At 37.9% G+C, this 18,283-nt stretch overlaps 4 protein-coding genes across 6 annotated transcripts; 3 read left to right on the top strand and 1 right to left on the bottom strand.

The window, feature by feature from the left end:
* Positions 1–292: 292 nt before the first annotated feature.
* LOC128681100 (uncharacterized) lies at positions 293–1,551 on the bottom strand. The gene has a single exon (XM_053764705.1). The coding sequence runs from the start codon at positions 1,393–1,395 to the stop codon at positions 451–453; it is 945 nt and encodes a 314-aa protein (XP_053620680.1). The 5' UTR covers positions 1,396–1,551; the 3' UTR covers positions 293–450.
* Positions 1,552–3,887: 2,336 nt separating this feature from the next.
* LOC128681095 (pro-resilin-like) lies at positions 3,888–7,316 on the top strand. 2 transcript variants are annotated; one of them, XM_053764700.2, is made up of 6 exons: positions 3,888–4,034; positions 4,239–4,294; positions 4,446–5,384; positions 5,610–5,754; positions 6,074–6,208; positions 6,603–7,316. In XM_053764700.2, the coding sequence occupies exons 1-6, from the start codon at positions 4,029–4,031 to the stop codon at positions 6,723–6,725; spliced, it is 1,404 nt and encodes a 467-aa protein (XP_053620675.1). In that variant the 5' UTR covers positions 3,888–4,028; the 3' UTR covers positions 6,726–7,316. The 2 variants fall into 2 exon arrangements, with proteins under 2 accessions (XP_053620675.1, XP_053620674.1); XM_053764699.2 differs by lacking the exon at positions 3,888–4,034 and having other exon boundaries at positions 4,130–4,294.
* A 3,255-nt stretch (positions 7,317–10,571) lies between these two features.
* On the top strand, positions 10,572–13,446 carry LOC128681101 (pro-resilin-like). 2 transcript variants are annotated; one of them, XM_053764706.1, is made up of 6 exons: positions 10,572–10,640; positions 11,188–11,255; positions 11,433–11,603; positions 11,968–12,100; positions 12,560–12,694; positions 13,096–13,446. In XM_053764706.1, exons 1-6 carry the CDS (start codon positions 10,635–10,637, stop codon positions 13,276–13,278), a joined length of 696 nt encoding a protein of 231 aa, XP_053620681.1. In that variant the 5' UTR covers positions 10,572–10,634; the 3' UTR covers positions 13,279–13,446. The 2 variants fall into 2 exon arrangements, with proteins under 2 accessions (XP_053620681.1, XP_053620682.1); XM_053764707.1 differs by lacking the exon at positions 12,560–12,694.
* A 1,168-nt stretch (positions 13,447–14,614) lies between these two features.
* LOC128681088 (uncharacterized) lies at positions 14,615–17,952 on the top strand. Its single transcript, XM_053764687.1, has 8 exons — positions 14,615–14,711; positions 15,210–15,329; positions 15,710–15,956; positions 16,144–16,493; positions 16,571–16,617; positions 16,935–17,040; positions 17,213–17,280; positions 17,729–17,952. Exons 1-8 carry the CDS (start codon positions 14,706–14,708, stop codon positions 17,745–17,747), a joined length of 963 nt encoding a protein of 320 aa, XP_053620662.1. The 5' UTR covers positions 14,615–14,705; the 3' UTR covers positions 17,748–17,952.
* The last annotated feature ends 331 nt before the right edge of the window (positions 17,953–18,283 follow it).

Here is an 18,283-nt window from a genome sequence, read left to right as displayed (position 1 = left end):
AGTACTGACTGCGTCTGACAACTGTCAGTGCTGTAGTGTACTCAATAAATTAAGACATAGGCTAGCAAGTCTGGTAATAATTATTTAATTTAGGTACATTTTAGCCCATACGAGTGTTCTATCTAGTCGTATCATTTGAAAATCCATGATGATTGATTTGACATTTCATATGACGTATACCTGTATTTGACGTATGTAGGTACTTATATATTTTTATATTATCTATGTATGGCACTGATCGCAGTACTATTATTTCTGGTTACCTACGAATAAAATTAGCTTAAACGTACTTAGCTGTCTACAAAAGCTATGGAATTAGTAGGTACTCCGTACAACGGAATACCTACTATTTCCATGACAAAAACTAAAAGTTTTATTGGAACTTTATTTAATCCATATAAAAGTAATTGATTATACAATAACAGGTATTATATAAACTAACTTAACAGCTTAGCTAACAATATACTGTAATATTATTTTATTTTTATGTCCTGTTAATTTTACACGACTAAATATTCGTATTTCCTCTCCTGTTTCCTTATCGTGCATAAACATCCTCGGGTCTGTGTACCCTCTGATCTCTATTCTCTCAGTGGTGACGATTTCATTAGGTATTGAACCAGCTTTCATTATATCAGCCACGGCTGGGGCATAAAAATGATATTTTCCATACAGATTCTCATAATCTGTGATGATGCTCCCGATAAGCTTAGCTGAATATTCGATTTCGACAAATATCGCAGTTTTATTTGCTATCAATTTACTAACAATTGTCTGACCAGGTTTTATTTTGACTGTACCTTTGACATTCTTCACGCCAAGAGGCTCCTTGATGCTTTGGATGGTGCTGTCTCTCCATTTGTTTATGAAACAATGCCTGTTCGTTGGAAAATCTATGCAGGGTCTGTAGAAAATGTCTTCGTTTGGAAATCCTTTTTCAGACCAAAACGTGAATACAGTGAATTCCACGTCTTCTGTTAGAGATTTATTATATTTTACGACGTCTGTACTATTGTTGATATACTCAGCAGTCTTCAGAACAGTCTCTTCATGTACTACGTCTAAAACTGTAGCTCTCTTTATATACATATGCCTCTGGACTTGAGGCCAATGGTATTTTTCGTAAAGATTATAATACGGTGTTGGATCTTTAAAAAAAATATCGTTTGGTGCCTTCCCGAGTTCTACTTTCACGCCGAAGTTAAGATTGTCTTTCGTTATATTGAACAGTGTTATATCCCTGTCTGTTATCAACCTGTTATGAAATCCGGTATAATTCACCAACACGTATTGTTTATTCGATGCCATAGTTATGTTAATTTTTATCTGCGTTTTGCAAGGCAGAATTAAAAATAACAGTGATATTTTTAGCAACAAAACAATGACTTCGGCCATTGTATTAAGTTGTTCTTTTATCCTTAGTAAAACATTTTTATTTTCAATGAAAAGAAATAACAAAATCGTTACCTTAAATAGGTTTCAATTCAAACGATAATTTTATCAATTGTTTTAACAAAATACACGATAAATAAAACTAACACGTAAAACTGTTTAAGCCATCAATTAAATCTGTAAGACCATATCGATATCTCGACCTAATACGCGCTAAGGTCAAGAGTCAAGATTAAATATTATTGATTCATAATAACTTGTTGTTTATGAATTAATGTTAACATGCAAAGGTTGGACTAAGACAGAATCTCATACCTACTGTTCAATAGCAACCAAGCTTTCACGCAAAATAAATTATTGGGTTCTAAGATCATAAAATTCACATAGCAGGCATCTGCTTCCAAATCTTTAAAATTAGACCTTGCCAGCTCAACATGTTCTGAAATTATAAAACCTTTGCATTTCTTAAGATGATAGGGCCCGGCCGTTTGAGCGTGAAGTAAAGCGTGAAATACTAAAAAAAAAATCGTTTTTATTATATTAGGGGATAGTCGACGCCTGACAATTGATGAAAAACGTTTTTGCTCATATAAAAATTTAAGTGTCAGTTTTCTGCGTTTTATTCTGAACTCAAGCACGTTTTTTGCCCAACGATCCATAATGACTAATTCCATGTGTGTAGGTATAATTTTTGAAATGGTATTTAAGAAAAATCTATGGATAAAATAAAAGCCACTACTTAATTGAAAAAGAAATAAGTACATGGCGGTACATTCATAAAATAATTACATTAGGTATGAGCATAACAAACCAGTTGGCTAACTTCAACAAATGTCCAAAATCATTTATCCCGACAGGAATCTAATCAACGACCTAACACTCTTCTTCTCAAAGTAGGTGAAGGAGATGCTTTATAAAGTATTGAACCAGTTTCACTTGAGCTCTTACTTCATGCAGAGTTTGATTAACGAAAGGTCTCGTAATGGTGGCGGATCATTAAATAAAATAGTATCGTTTAGGACAATTGACAGTCGTATATGTCGGCGGCCTTTGGTAATGAAGGCCGATGGCACAACCATTGATTTAGCTTAGGATAATCTCAGATTAGTTCGTCAATTGACTCTGTCTTTTCTTTTCGAGTGTGTTATTGTAACACTGGCGTCGGACAGTGGCAAGTAGTAACATACACACTAGTGCTTGTCATCCATGTGAAGGTTTCCTCACGATGTTTTCCTTCACCGGCAGCAAGTGGTCTATGAAAATTACTAATACACGAGTCAGACCAGATACAATCTATTACCTACTTGAAATCTGCATATTTAAGGGATGTTTGTTTAATTATGATGAATACGGTACCGTCAGTTCATCATACTAAACTATTTTGTGCTACCTATTTTTGCAATTAATTAAATTAAGTATTCAAGAAATGTAGTACGATGTTTAACCAAACCAAATAGTTACCAGAATCGTAAGGTAATCAAATCATCTAAACTACTAAAGAACCTTTGTGTTTTTATTTATAAGTTATTTATAAGTATTTATAAGTATTCTATACACAATCCGAATAAAAAAAATAATTAGGTTGCCTGCTTTCGATGGATGCAGTCTTATCGGACTATCAGACTAACTATAGTGGTTTAGTATAGACTAAACTTAACAAAGACAATTAAGATCACCCAAAACTTTATGGTGACACTGGTCTTGTTCTCCTTTATGCTGTGACATTGTCACCGTCGCCGGTGCATTGAATCTTCATATGTTTCAAGCACGAAACTAAACAATAGCCTTCATTGGTGGACGGCCGCTAAACCAATACAACATTAGGTACCTGTAGCTAGGGAGACCTTGGGTCACGGCACTAAGCATGATCCTCCATCTACAAGCTTACAATTCAGTTGATAAGAATTTTTGAACACGCTGGTTTACGACGAATTAAACCATGCAGCCCGAACTACAATGCGTTTGCGAAAACCTATAAACTTCTATAAACCTAGTCTTTTAAGGCGTCAATAAAAATATTTTAAAACAGAAAAAAGGTTTCTCTTTTTGTATGGGCGAGTGCAAGATGTAAGCCATTTACTGAATCAGGATCAAGGAGGAAAGTATTTACAGTCGTTGTCAAAGGAGTAATTTTAGGAAATATTGAAGTCTAGAACCTAATAAGTCCACAAAACTATACATTCTAGTCCTAAGTCGTGATTGAGCACTAAGTCTGCCCTTGGCGGTCCCGGCTCTTCTCAAAACCAATCATCGCAACAATGATCTCGATCGCAGGTGTCGTCACAATCATCAACACACAATACCACAACCTGACAACACTAACAGCTCTTCATAGCCCATATACTTATAGAAGTAAAGACCGTTTTGGCATAGCAGAATCAGGTGAAGATGAAAGCTGAAGGTGGTCTGTGGAAGGTATTGTTACTTTAGTATAAATAGTTGAAGAGCTTTGGACAGTATCATTCAATGTTTTCATCTCATTCGGATTAGTAAAAGCTCTTGCTTTTAGTGTAGGATATTTTGTTTTCTTTAATTACTTTTTCTAATTAAAAAGTAATTAACATTTATAACAAGATTAGGTAAACTAATAAAAGAAGAAAGTTGATTTCCCAAACGAACAGAAAATTTTTATAATCATGAAGGTAATTTAAATATGAAACCTTTAAATAATTTAATTTTGTTCTAAAATTTTTAAGAAAAAATAAATTAAAAAATCGCAACATGATAAATCAATAAAGGAAACAATGAAAAACTGGACAAAATCCATTTCAAAGAGATGTAGAAATGTGAATCGGAGATTTTTTAAATTTAAAATCATTTATTCACTAGGCACAATTTTGTTTCAGTGTTTTTTGCCGTTGGCGCTTTGCCTGTCGTTGGCCTTAGCCGAACCACCACTCGGGTAAGTTTACTGTTTGCTGCTTACCTATCCCAAATGAGGTACATCTAATAAATACAACTCTTTAAACACAGAAAAAACAATCTAAAACTAGAGCAATCTGAAACCAAACAATTATAATAGAACTAGACATATAAATTCAACTTATTTACAGCGACGGTTACCCTGCCGCTCGATCAGGCCATCACCACCACGACCACAGCAACCACGGCTTCGAAATCCAAAGATCTCTCTCTCAAGAATACGGCCCTCCCTCTACCAAGAGTTTTGGATCAGCTCGCAACTCTCTATCGCAGGAGTATGGTCCTCCAAATGCCAGAAGCGGACTAGGCTCACGAAATGCTCTCTCAACGTCGTACGGACCGCCCAGCGCTCGCAGCATCTCCCAAGAATACGGACCACCCAATGCAAGATCTGCTAACGCACGCAATAGCCTGTCCCAAGAGTACGGAGTACCTAATGCACGTTCCATTTCTCAAGATTACTCTGCTCCATCAGCACAAGGTCCTTCCCAAGAATACGGCGTCCCAAATGCTCATTCAGCGAACACCCGAAGCGGCCTATCTCAAGAATACGGCCCTCCTGGTCTACGCAACGTCGACTCCTACTCCCAAACTCCATCTACTCAGTACGGTGCCCCAGATTTCCGTTCTAATCCATCACGAGGATATATCCCTTCGCAGCGGAGTTTCGGTTCGCCTTCCCAGAAATATGGCGCTCCCAGTCAGTTTCGCTCCTCTCCTTCTCAACAATACGGCGCCCCTTCAGCCAGAACCAATGATATCTCAAGTTATTCCCCGAGTTCATTCAAATCATTCGGGGCCCGTAGTTCCGCGCGACCGTCCCAGTCTTATGGCGCTCCGTCCTCTCGCTCTCTCTCCACGCAATACGGTGTGCCTGCTGCAAGGGGTTCTGACTCTTATTCCCAGGGCTTTGGGTCGCCTTCCCAATCGTATGGTGCACCGTCTGCTCGCGGTCTGTCTGACACTTACGGTGCTCCCGGCGCGAGAGGTCTATCTCAGGAGTATGGCGCGCCATCTAGAGCAGCTGACTTAACTACCGATGCTTTCGCATCTTCATTCGGATCTACAAGGTGAGAAGATATGTAATTAGACTGATCATTGAAATTAAACGTAATATAAAATTTAAAGTTTAAAAAATCTGGACTTAATTTTTACTATAAGCCGACTTAACCAACAAAATCTATTATTTTACTTTACAATATTTTATTCTACCCAATCTAAATCTCACTTGAATCCCACGAATCCTTGGGAAAAAATAACTTACATAGTAAAATTATCACCACCTCCGTTATCAGATCATCTCCCTCTGACAAGTACGGCGCCCCTTCAGTCCGAGACTCCATGCCGTCCGAGGAGTATGGAGTCCCGAACCAATACAGCTCTCTCTCCAGCCAGGGCTACGGATACGCCAGGAATGCTTTGGATGAGCTGCTAAACCAGGTCTGTCAGGATTTTGTAGATAAAAATAGATTCCTTTCAATTTATATAAGTAAACGCAGGAGAACAAATTGGCAAAGTAAATTCTAACAGACCCATGAAAATATCTATTGGTAGTGCTATGAAATTTCTATTAATTACCAATACATTCTAGAAGACTAAATAGACTATATTCTTACCAGTTTCCTGCACAACCACTACAGAACATTATTTGACATGCGAAAACAATCAAGCCTAAAAGCTGGCATTGCGTTTAAAAATGAACTTATCTATATATTTTTTACTAAAGTCTCTGTTAATATTTGGTCTACTGTCATTCCAGGAGCCAGCGAACTACGACTTCGGCTACAAAGTGAACGACTACATATCTGGATCTGACTTCGGCCACACGGAGACCAGACAGGACAACCGCGCGGAAGGGTCCTACTTTGTGGTCCTACCCGACGGGACCAAGCAGGTGGGTTTTTATTTATAGAGCTTTTATGGAACATTAGATACCATATTTGCAAATGCAGCAGCGTCTTAGATTGAAGTGTAGTAAGTAGTAAATAAATAATATGGACAAATGACACATATTGAGTTAGCCCCAAAGTACCTAAGTTCAATACAGTGTTATGGGATACTAACTCATATTTTATTAATATATACATACGAAGATACATATCCACAACCCAGGTCATTGGCCAGGTTTGATGATGCACCTAGGATCAGTTCCCAACGAGGGAACTCCTCAACTGCAAGTACATTATTTTTGTCACGACCTCTCTGAAGACAACAAAAGCTCGTGACAATTGTTTTAGTTCATCTATCTATCTACTTTTTAAATAAGATGCCTTCATTCTCATCTCCAGGTGGTGGAATACGAAGCAGACGAGCGCGGCTTCAAGCCCAGGATCTCAGTGGAGCCAGTCCGTGCCAGGGGGTATGACGACAACGCAGCTGACACAGCCAGGAGCGCCGAGGGTCCTTATTAGTGTCTCTCCCATCAGTGGGACGCAGCGAACCAATCACATTACTGTGTGGTTGTCGCAGTGTCACAATACTATATTGTGATTGGTTCACTGCGTCTCGTTTCAAAAACTCACGACGATTCTGAATGGCAAAGTCGCACTACGAACAGGCTGTGACGCGAAGACCGAGGGTGAAAATTAGCTTCGATGGTTCGGTTGTGATTTTACAATCGGTCGACTGCACGACGCCAACCTTTGGAATGCTATTGCCTATCAGTTGCCTAGGCTTTACGTCCCTTAGTCGCCTCATACTATAACCGCGGTTGGATTTGGTGTCTCAACGTTCAGGTGTGCCGCATGAAAATTCCGCGGCGGTACGTGTAACTATTAGTTTGGCCACGTTGTTGTTGTCAGCGTCTGTGGGGCCGCTTTCAGGGACCTCTTGTTCGAAATATGTTCCTTCCCATAGTTGGCTTGCATTTCTTATATATAAAAGTATACTTTTATCATAGTTTCCTGTGATAAAGATTCTAAGATGTTGTAAAGTCAAAAAGTCAGTTATCAAATTATTTAGTTCTTTTATTGAATTTTCTTACGCTTAGTTATTGTTCTATTGTATGTATATATGTAATTTATATAATTTGTGTTTCTATATTATAGAATTTATTTATTTGTACTTTCATAGTTTACTCTAAATACGACCTGGCAACGGTTAAGGACGCACCGAGGTGATGTCTACAAAATTAAGATTGATGTAATTTTGAAAATCGAATGAACAATTTACAATGAAAATGGACTCGAATTGAAAATTCTCAATTATTTATTGTTTTCTAGCAAATGAAAAATACAAAAAAATGTACTTAGATTAAGTGAGTGTAGCGTTTAAGTAAAGCAATGTATATTTTTAATTGCAAATAAATATTTGTTGAAATTATTTACCTTATTATTTACTAGCGCTCCGTCCCGACTTCGCTCGGGTAAAACCATAATAAAATAATAAAAAAACATACTTACACTTAAACCTCCTCAGGAATCAGGCTATAATCAGGCCGCATCATCATCATCATCATATCGAACTTGTTATTGCTAACACTGGTGTCAGATTTTATTTAAGTCGCCTAAAGGCATCTGACATGACTTTTTACGACTACTTACCGCCATTCAGTGGCAGGTAGTCGCATACACACTAATTAACTAAACTGTCCACCAATGTGCAGGTTGCCTCACGATGTTTTCCTTCACCAGAAGTATGTATTTGGGTAGTGATTATGACAACTGCTTTACGTATGAGTCATATTGGTATACAAAGTGATGAGACATGACACGAATAGGATTTGAACATGGGACCTTTCGAATATGACGTTGTGCTAACCTGCTAGCTGCTGCGAAAATTGCGTCAGTTTGTATGTACTATATGCTCTTCTACCCAGATTGTTTGTGCCCCTCTTCAAATCTCACTAATATTATAAAGGCGAAAGTTTGTATGTCTGTTGCTTTTTACACTCGTGTGTCTGTCTACTGTCCATCCGTCTGTCTGTCACAGCCTTTCACAATAATAAAATGAAATCAATACATGTAATAAAATTTAAGAAAGGCCAAATTTGTACATTGGATATATTTTTTTAATTCTTCATGGAATATACTTAGTTACTGATATAGATGACGAAAATATAGTTTTGGAATTTTTTGTTTGTTTGTTTGTCGGTCTGTCTGTCTGTCGGTCTGTCTGTCTGTCTGAAATCTACTGGACCGATTTGCTTGAAATTTGGTATGTAGATACCTTATATACCGGGTTAACATGTTAGATACGTTTCATCCCGGTAAATGGTCAGATTCCCGTGGGACACCTAATTGAAAAACTAATTATGAATCAAAAATGCCTCAGAATCCCGGGTTAACATCTTATAGACATTTCATCCCGGAAAATGAGGAGGATCCTGTAGGAAAATTAGATACATTTCATCCCGGTAAATGGTCAGGTTCCCGTAGGATAATTGAAAAACTAATTATGAATCAAAAATTCCTCGGAATCCCGGGCTAACATCTTATAGATATTTCATCCCGGAAAATGAGGGGGTCCTGTAGGAAAATTAAAATAACAATCCACGGAGCCGATTTACTTTAAAATTTGTAGAAAGGTGTAAACAGAATATAAACAAATTGTTTTTATCGATCAAAGTCTGATATACCTAGATATAATGGACGCAGTATGTATCAATATATCAGTATAAAACTCTTCCGTTACTGAGTGACTGACTGACTGACAGATAACGTACACCCGAAACTGCTGGGGGGGAAGCTGAAATTTGGCATGTAGGTGAGTGTAGGTGAGCACTGAGAGAGGATTTTTGGAAATTCTACTCCGAAGGGGGTGAAAGGGGTGAAATCTGTAAATATGAAAATTCTACACCGTTGAAGTTAACGACTTGAAAATTTGGATTTTGGTTGTTTACAACAAAGTAATGAATACGTGTTTCAGATTTTTCTGACAATTAACCCTCAACCCCTTCGTAAGGGGGGTGAAAATTGTATGGGACTTAATACAATTTTCAAAATAAAAAGCTGAAAATTGGCACACTTACTTTTTGTAGTAAATAACAGTAATAGTAAATACAAAAAATGTTTAATTTACGTTTGTGGTTAATAAAAAACCGGGACGTAAAACGTCATGGACAATGGGACGGCACGCGTTGCAGAAAGCGGGAGTGGGAGTCGGAGCGGGAAATGGGAAGGAGACACGTAGTGGGAAACAGGACGGGACACATTGCAAAAAAACATGATAGAAATATGTAGGAAACGGTACGGGATATCTAAGTATTATGTTAAGTACATAGCAGGAAGCGGGATTGGACAAGTTTGCGGGACGAGACACGCAGCGGGAAACAGAAAATTGAACTAAAGATGAGAAAAAATGCGAATTTGAATCATATATGTTTACCAGTCTTACAGAGTACGCGATAAAAAAATTACTGAGATTGCTATGAAATTCACGCGGGCGAAGCCGCGGGCAAAATCTAGTACATAAATACAACTCAAGAACTAGTTTCTATAGTGTATAGTGCTAAACTTGTCGACCGACACCCCATGTTTCAGTCAAGGTTTGGACATAGAAACCCTGGCGCTTACGGAAGTCGGGCCAGATACAAGGTAAAGTCGTGATGCAGAACTAGTGGTAGGAAGCCGGTTGTGACTCATGTCGCTTCATAAGTAAAGCATCCTTGTATAAGATCAGAGAAAACTGTAGAGCTAACTAGTCGAGTAAATGTTAAATATTGTTAAATATAACGATTAATATAGATGAGTAAAAATACGCACAATGAAATCCTAACGAATAGGTACCTATTATAAATGCAAAGCTTGTTATGTGTTCACGCTTTATCTACTCAACCAATCTTCTTTAAATTAAGCATATATAGTTTGGGGCATACATATAAGTAGGGGAAAGGGTGTCATAGGTTACCTTTCATGCCAGAAAAATTAATGCGCCCGTGGGGAATAGGTACACGAGGGCGGAGCCGCAGGTGAAATCTAGTCAATGAACAATAAGCAATATCTAATTTACGTATAGGTATGTTTTCAGCAGGACTGCGATGAAGAATTTAAAGCTTATTACCAAATGTAATAATTTTATGTTATTAAAACCCTGTAGGTTTTATATAAATCATTATTCAAATAAATTTTTATTATATGTTGTAGGTATCCGCTTTGCAATTTTCATTAGTGGATTTCGTGGGAAGCGTCTCCATTCCTTTCTCAGTGCGCTGCTCGCGCGAGTACCTTGAAAGCTCATCTTTTATGTGTCTAATGAGCTTCAATATTTCAACCCCCTACTTGAGCTGCTCGTGTTTTGTCACCAGGTATAAAAGCTAACAGAATTAGGACAGTTGTGTCACTCACAAGTTGTGCTTCTACTCAGCAATTTATTTCTACACCATGAAGGTAACTGTTTTGTATAATGTTTCAGCATTCAGTGCTAAGTATTCTATCTTTTATATCATTCCTCTATTTAAAATACGCTTTCAGAGATTAAGTTTAGTAGAGACAGCATCTCTCTTAATCCTTTATGTATACATTTTTTAAATATGAAGGCTATGAGAACACGACAAAAAGAGTTTCTTGTGAATAATAAAGATCTTGTAGTGATTAAAAAATAATGGCCGTGTAATAATCCGAATTCTCTCCCTCATCATACATATCATAATAATACATTGTCATACAAACGAAACGTACGTACGTACATACAAACAGCTCGGTCGGTTGAAGATGTCTGCTTCAAAATTAGTTGCAAGAAACCACACGAACAAACGTAGGTAGTACCTATATTGCAACAAAGTATAGCAAGTTAAGCGCTTTCAAGTAACTAATAAACAGTTATTTATTTTTAATGTTCATCCATTTGTAATAGACAATCAATTATTCCTTTGATCTTAGCTATTTACATAAGAATCTCTTACACACAAAGTCATAGCTTGAATGTTGTTCACAGGTCATCATAGCCACAACCTTGTTAGTGGTTCTGGCTCTGGCAGAGCCTCCACCGGCGCCGTCTCACAGGTAACACATTTTAACAACATTTTCCTTCTTAATAGCATTCCTCATTTTATGTTTTCAATTCTTCAAATTAGTCCCGTGATCTACCTAATCATAATCTCTTTGATTTCCATTAATGTTCGGGATCGTCATGATAAAGACGGGACTGTATACATGTAAACATATGTAACGTATTTCTAGCTACCTGCCGCCCTCGTCCCGCAGCCAGCAGGGCTACTCGCAAGGCCCTCCCTCGGGCTACGCAGCGACCGCCGGCCCCCAGATTGTGGCAGCCAGGACCTTGGGCCAGGGCCGCGGTGCTCACGACCATGGGCCGCATGGCGCGGCTGCTCAGGGCAATGATTTTGCGAGGTTTGTTTTGAATTTCAAATTTGACGCTTTTGGTACAACTTAAAGAATGTAAAGTAAAATATTTTGCACAGTCAGCTGCAAAAGTCCACACATACTTTTGAACCTTATTCCCTAGCTCTAGCCGACCCTACATTGAGTTTAAAAAGTAGACTTAATGGTGGAACCAGATAGTGAGTTTATAATGGAGAAAGAAGTGAGTAGATTTTATGGTCTGATAAGGATCTGGACGTCCGACTTCTAAATTAACCAGTTGGAATATGGAGCGACTTAAAAAACTGGGCTGTGAATCGAAGTACTTCTGATCCGCTTAGCTATCCAAGTATATGACATCGTAGGTAAACCTAACTCAATTTAATAATCATAGGAGTGGTCTCCACGCTCACGGAAGTCTTGGAGCCCGTGGCCGCAACTCTCAGAGCGGGTACCCCAGCGGAGACCAGGGGTATGATCAGAACGCCTCTCCCTTCGGCAGGAATGCTCTAGATGACGCCAATCCTGTAAGTGCATTAAAGTCTTCTATCCCTATTACATCTGGGGCATCGAAATCTTTCTGCTTTGCCTCTGGACTAAATGGTCACTGACATCATTTAATCTGGCTAATTCCTTCCACCATCTTCAGTTCTCTGTATTGAAATCGCCTAATTTAAAATGTCACATACATAAATAATATATGTCAGATTTATTAGCAGCTTGTAACTAGTTACTTAAAATTGACTTCATTCATATGTCACCATCCGAACTTTCTTTTACCTAACCAATTATTTTTCTTCGTATACCAATCTATAACATTGAACCAAAACACTAAGTAATGTTCTCTATTACATAACTAACATACCTAATATATAAATACAGAATAAGTATAAGTACTATATTATATTTCCCAGAATACAAACATTAATATCTATAACACGTAAATTTGAAATACATTAGTACTTATACTCGATTCTGTATGACAGGAACCTGCAAATTACAACTTTGGATACATGGTGAATGATTATCAAGAAGGCACAGATTTCGGTCATCATGAAGAGAGACAGGAAGAGAAAGCTTTGGGAGAATACCATGTAGTACTCCCTGATGGCAGAAAACAGGTTGGTGAAATGAGAGGACTAAGGTGTGACCCTTGCGGTACACCCGTGCGACATTCCCTGATGAAATTCTCAGCTTCATTTTCTATGCTCTCAGGCATCTTCAACTATTTTAACTTTATTTGCGTGTCAAAGGCATTGACAATGAAAATAGGAATATATCTTTTTCCAAAAACATGCTGGCTTTATATGTGGTTAATAAATCACATCATATTTTTAACAAGATTAATCATAGTTTTAACAAGATGATCATTAACATGGAAATAATGTAAACTGAAAAAAAAAACCAATCACCTTTCTAATATTTTATCAGTTTTAGGTATCTCACATGAGGAGAGCTCCTTTCAAACACAAACACTCTGTCTTCGATGGAATTCTAAAATGTACCTATTGTTTGTTTCCAGACTGTGAGCTACGAAGCCGACGAGCGAGGCTTCAAGCCTCACATCTCCTACGAAGATGCAGATTCCGACAGCTTCGGCCGCTCAGGGTACGATTCCAACGCCAACAACTTGCGACAAAATGGAGGTAGTCACCATGGCAACAGCTTCGGTAACCATGGCAACGCGCGTAATGGCGGGTACTGACTCGTCGTGAGCCCTATGTACATTGTTATAAGCATCATTTTGCAATGTATTTAAAGTAGTTTATTTATTTTTTCTTTGGCAATCGGCACTGGCAAGTACAAATTAATGTAAGTTGCATTGGTGAAATATGCAAAAATGTTACAAAAACTTGGTACCTACGGATTTAAGTAATAAAGATTTCTTAATTAAAGTATATTTTATTTATTGACCAAATAATGCGGCGCAAGTACCTACTTAATTTCCTAACCTATTTTACAAAAAAATTGTTAACTACGTCACAAAAAATTATTAGGTATATAATTTTAACGCCTAGGTGTCTATCATGTGTTAGCTTAGTCGTGAGTATTATCTATGGTCATGTTAGTATAATACCAGACATAATACCACCTCTTCGTGCGTGGATAGATAAGTCGATGTGCAAATAGTATAGTTTGGGCTCTAATTGATGGCAAATATACCAATGCGTACGATAAGGTACCTATTTTTTCTAAAAATAAATAAGTATCTGACAGAAACCTAATTTTACTTTTCGTAAGTAGGTACTAATACTTTCTCTTCTTCGGGTTATGGAGTAAAAGAACTAAAAGTTCGCATAATGATATAAGTTAAGAGTTACGAGAGACAGACAAGAAAAAGCTTAACGGGCTCCGACGCTCAACGGCGAGAGGGACAGATACACCTGAGTTGTAATCAACTTGGTGTAAGTAGGTATATTTTGGATGCCTCGTTACAACGAGACGTCATCAAATAACAAATATTGACATTATTTGAACCGTAAAATCGTCAAATATTAGCTGAGATTCGAGACCTTGATTCGGTTTTGATAGTTATTAATTATATTGTTAAAATGTGTTCTGACGCTTGTAAATTCGAATGTTGTCGGTCCAAATACCATAGAAAGGATTCTCTTAAAGTAGCTTTCTAGTCTGTTTTCCTACTTTCTATTTCACTCGTAATGGTCGCCGGCATCTTTTTACATGTCATATAACGGATATCATGTCTTCTTTGACAACATTCAATCATTAGTTTGGTTTGCCCCGTCTGCCGAGAGAGGAGATAGACAGAAAGATACTCTTTATTGCACTTACAGAATAATTCGAACATAAATTAACGCAAATGCAATTTCCAGTCAATCTATGCTTCCATAGAAGCGATTTGAACCCTTTTCGGATAACCCAACACTTTGAGCTAGAAGGAAGACATCTACTCCACATAGTGGTCTACGTCACAGAGCCTTCAATCAACGTAATTCCACTATTCGCTTTACGCATTGCCCAATTAAATTATCAATCAGATCGTCCAATATTGACTGAGACATATCCTTGCTTTGTTTGAATTTTTTATGATCTTCTGGACATATAAAAGCAAAATCGGTCCAAAGTTGATCATCATTCGAGTGTGGGTTCATAGATCTCAAGCCGTCAAACATGAAGGTAATTACAATATCCTTCCTTACATATTATAAAACAAAGTCATCTGCCGCATGTGTCTGTTCGCGATAAACTCAAAAGCACGGATTTTCATGCAGTTTTCACCAACAGATAATGTGATTCTTGAGGAAAGTTTAGGTGTATTATGATTTTATCCGAACAAAGCCGGAGCGGGCCGCTAGGGTGATTATCTATAACAATTTTTAAATTCGGACACAATACCACTAACAATTGACTATGAGACACGAGTTAGGGGAAATGTGGAAGTCGTGATTAAATATTTACTATTCATCACACTACTATATATTACTATTCATCACACAAAGAAAATCATCCAGAATTATCTCAAATGAAAATGTGCCCGGTTGCTTTCTATGTTGCAAAATTTTGAAGATTCGACTATGATTTTACGACGGGCAGCCACCTGCCCGACGCTAACCCTCGATATATATTGGTCCTATCGATCCAGAACACATTTTCACCTATGTATTTGTATTCCAGGTTCTCGCTATTCTAATCCTAGCCGTGAGCTCAGCGTCGGCCCGGGGCTCCGGACCTTACCTCCCCAGCGGCTGGCGGCCAGACGGGCCCGCCTTCTTTCTGCCTGGTGAAGGAACAACGGTAAGAAGCTGTTCTAATGCTGTGAGAGGGCGCCACTATACGTAGTATATGTATGTCGGTCGTCATTGTGACGTTAGTCCACGATTTGGCCACGGTATATTGTCCTGTTTACTTTAAATCACAAATGACCAACTTTAGCAATACATTATCTATTTTCTAGAAAAGGCAACTGTGATGATACTGCTAACTGGGATTCAGGGATAAGCCATCAGGTCAAGTGAAAAATTATTTCATCACTTCTACTTATGATGCAATGAATGAAGCAAACAACACAGCATTATCATTTTGGCGATAGTCATTAGAACTAATAAAATGAAATTAGGTCAGCCATATCGCCATTACATAGTTAATTAATCCCAAAATGAAATACATCTTTGCAGAAAACATCTGACAATCCTCTGAAAGAAACTCTCTTCCAAGAAACAGAGGCTTCCGGCTCAGATTTCCTCCGAGAGTACGGACCCCCGAAGGTCCAAGAGGTGTCGCAAGATATAACTCAGCAGGGTTTACCTGATGTGGCTACGGAACAGTCCTTCGTTGTTATTGGAGCTAAGATCACTCAAGAAGTCGAAGATGAAGTCAAAACTGGAGAAGTGACAGAAACAGAGGCGGTCGTTGTTGCTGAAGGTAAGATGATGATACATAGTCCTCTTTTAAGTAGGTCCTTTTAAAAATTATGTCAAAATCAAGGAAATAAGTGTTACCTACAAGGGTGTATTATGTAACTTGTAGAACGAATAGTTGACATCTGTGACATATGACTTATTTACAAATGGTCAATGGTCAATTTAAATTATTTTTTCTGCCATTGCAGAACAAACTAAAAATGAAGAAGTGACAACCGAAGCACAAATTAACGTTGAAGAGGGAACTACAGAACAGTCCAACGAAGAATTAATTCAAGGAAGAGCCATTAAACTGGAGATAGAAGCTTCCGTTGCCGACACCACCGAAGATTTCGTTGAAGCTGCTGTTGTGACAGAAAGTGGTTTAATAAAACAAGAAATCAGTGAGGCAGAGGCGAAAGTAGAAAAAAATATCGTAAGCAATGTTGTGAAAGATGTAGCGGAAGCGCTAACTGACGTCGAACAGAATGTGAACATTCTTGAGGAAGTTAAGAATGTTGCGCAAGGAATAGTCAAGATCGAAAGCGAGATTGCTCAGGTAATCTTGGACTTTAGTTCAACTAATTACTTCTAATAAAGTTGAAATAAATTAAAATGTTATTTCGTTTTTTTCAGGAACAAGCTGTCGAAGGTTCTGGAGTTAGAAGCGTACAGATAACCGAGTAAGATTTAAATGTACCTGTTACTACCCAAAGGATCTTGTTGATAGTGATGATACTAGGCGTGAATTTAACTATCCAATACCTATGTCCCTTGTAGCGTCACTCACTATCACTACATAGTGTAAAACAAAGTCGCTTCCCGTCCCCAACGCAACAGATTTTGATGCGGTTTTTTTAAATAGATGTTAGGTAATTTATTATGGTTTTTCCCGAGGGAAGCCGGGACGGGCCGCTAGTAAACTATATATCGCTACTTCAGAATACGATCTCTGGTTCCTGCATGCATAAGCTCTAGTAGAACTTACTCATTGTTTCAGTTCCATAGAGCATGCACCGGAAGGTTTCTTGGAGTACGGGCCCCCAGGCTTCAGGGAATATGGACCACCTAAAGGAGATGAGGTTTTAAGATCATCTGCTGTACAAGTAAGTTCTTAGATCTAGTTACATACGTAACCATAATATATTTTTTTTATCAAGTGGGCTATATATATTTTTCTTTTGTTTTTTTTTTTCTTGATCTATGACATGACTTTGTATGTACTAACACTGCTGGCTGCTATCAAGCTACTGCGACTAAAAAATCATTTATTTGCAGGAAGAATCCGAATCTCAAAAGGTAGAAAGCAACGAGACAAGAAGAAGACGATTCTCCCCAAAATTTAAGTAAGTTCTTACTTCTTCTTTTCGAGTTTGATAATTGCTAATACCTGTGTCAGATTTTGTTAAAGTTGCATAAATGTATCTGACATGTCTTATATAACTACCTACTGCGTCTAGTAACAAGTAATCGCATACACACTAGTGAACTTTAACCGTCAACCAGGGCAGGTTTCCTCGCGATATTTTACTTCACCGGAAGCACGTGGCGGTCTATGAAAACTACAGCACATGATTACAAACTCATGTAGAACGAGTACTAGGTACTCGAATCTAGGACCTTTAGATCTCAGGCGGACGGTCTTAATCACTTGACCACTTTCCCTTCAAATCCAAGTTCTTACTACAAAAATATTAGGTTTCGCTCTTTAATTACATCGCGGCAGACGATGATTTGACAGCTCTACACATTGGTGCAGTATATATATATATATGGTTTCAACCCTCTTTTTAGGTCTACCAAGAAACATTAGCAAAATGATGACGTTGGAATGAAAAGAAGGACTACTGAAAACTACGTATGGCAAACTTTGAGTATTGTGATGCGTATGGTATCAAGGAAATGTCCAAAAGACATTTTAGGCATGAACTGTAGTAACATAAGATATTCTATGTAAACTTGGTTGGAGCAAATGTTAAACTATTTAAAATTAATAAACTATAGATCAGTATATAAAAGTCTTTTGCCCTTAATCCTCCACTCACATAATTTCCTGTTTATAAGAGAAAAAAAACTAAAGAGTGTGCGCCTGAACAAAGTACAACAGCAATAAGCATTTGATGGGTGTTTTCGTACCTTTCCAAGGCATTTCGTAAAATTAAATATAAATTGTACTAGTCTTAGAATACGCGATAAAAGAATAACTGAAATTTTTCATCGATTCCTTTTAAGAACTGAAATACACGCGTGCGAAGCCGCGGGCAAAAGCTAGTTAAATATAAAACCGCCTCTAACCGGTTCTAGTGTGCCGGTGTAGGAAAGCAAAATTTTCAGATACATAAACGGGTG

Source organism: Plodia interpunctella, chromosome 26 (assembly GCF_027563975.2).
Source record: "Plodia interpunctella isolate USDA-ARS_2022_Savannah chromosome 26, ilPloInte3.2, whole genome shotgun sequence".
In the NCBI taxonomy this organism is placed as follows: domain Eukaryota; kingdom Metazoa; phylum Arthropoda; class Insecta; order Lepidoptera; family Pyralidae; genus Plodia; species Plodia interpunctella.
This window is presented reverse-complemented; position numbering and strand designations above follow the sequence as displayed.

Coding starts and splice junctions, on each gene's coding strand:
- LOC128681100 (XM_053764705.1), bottom strand. CDS start 1,395: ATGGCCGAAGTCATTGTTTTGTTGCTAAAAATATCACTGTTATTTTTA.
- LOC128681095 (XM_053764699.2), top strand. CDS start 4,137: ATGAAAAACTGGACAAAATCCATTTCAAAGAGATGTAGAAATGTGAAT. Junction 5,755..6,073: donor TGGATGAGCTGCTAAACCAG/GTCTGTCAGGAT, acceptor CTGTCATTCCAG/GAGCCAGCGAACTACGACTT. Junction 6,209..6,602: donor TACCCGACGGGACCAAGCAG/GTGGGTTTTTAT, acceptor TCTCATCTCCAG/GTGGTGGAATACGAAGCAGA.
- LOC128681101 (XM_053764706.1), top strand. Junction 11,256..11,432: donor CCACCGGCGCCGTCTCACAG/GTAACACATTTT, acceptor ACGTATTTCTAG/CTACCTGCCGCCCTCGTCCC. Junction 12,101..12,559: donor CTCTAGATGACGCCAATCCT/GTAAGTGCATTA, acceptor TCTGTATGACAG/GAACCTGCAAATTACAACTT.
- LOC128681088 (XM_053764687.1), top strand. Junction 15,330..15,709: donor TGCCTGGTGAAGGAACAACG/GTAAGAAGCTGT, acceptor ACATCTTTGCAG/AAAACATCTGACAATCCTCT. Junction 15,957..16,143: donor GGCGGTCGTTGTTGCTGAAG/GTAAGATGATGA, acceptor CTGCCATTGCAG/AACAAACTAAAAATGAAGAA.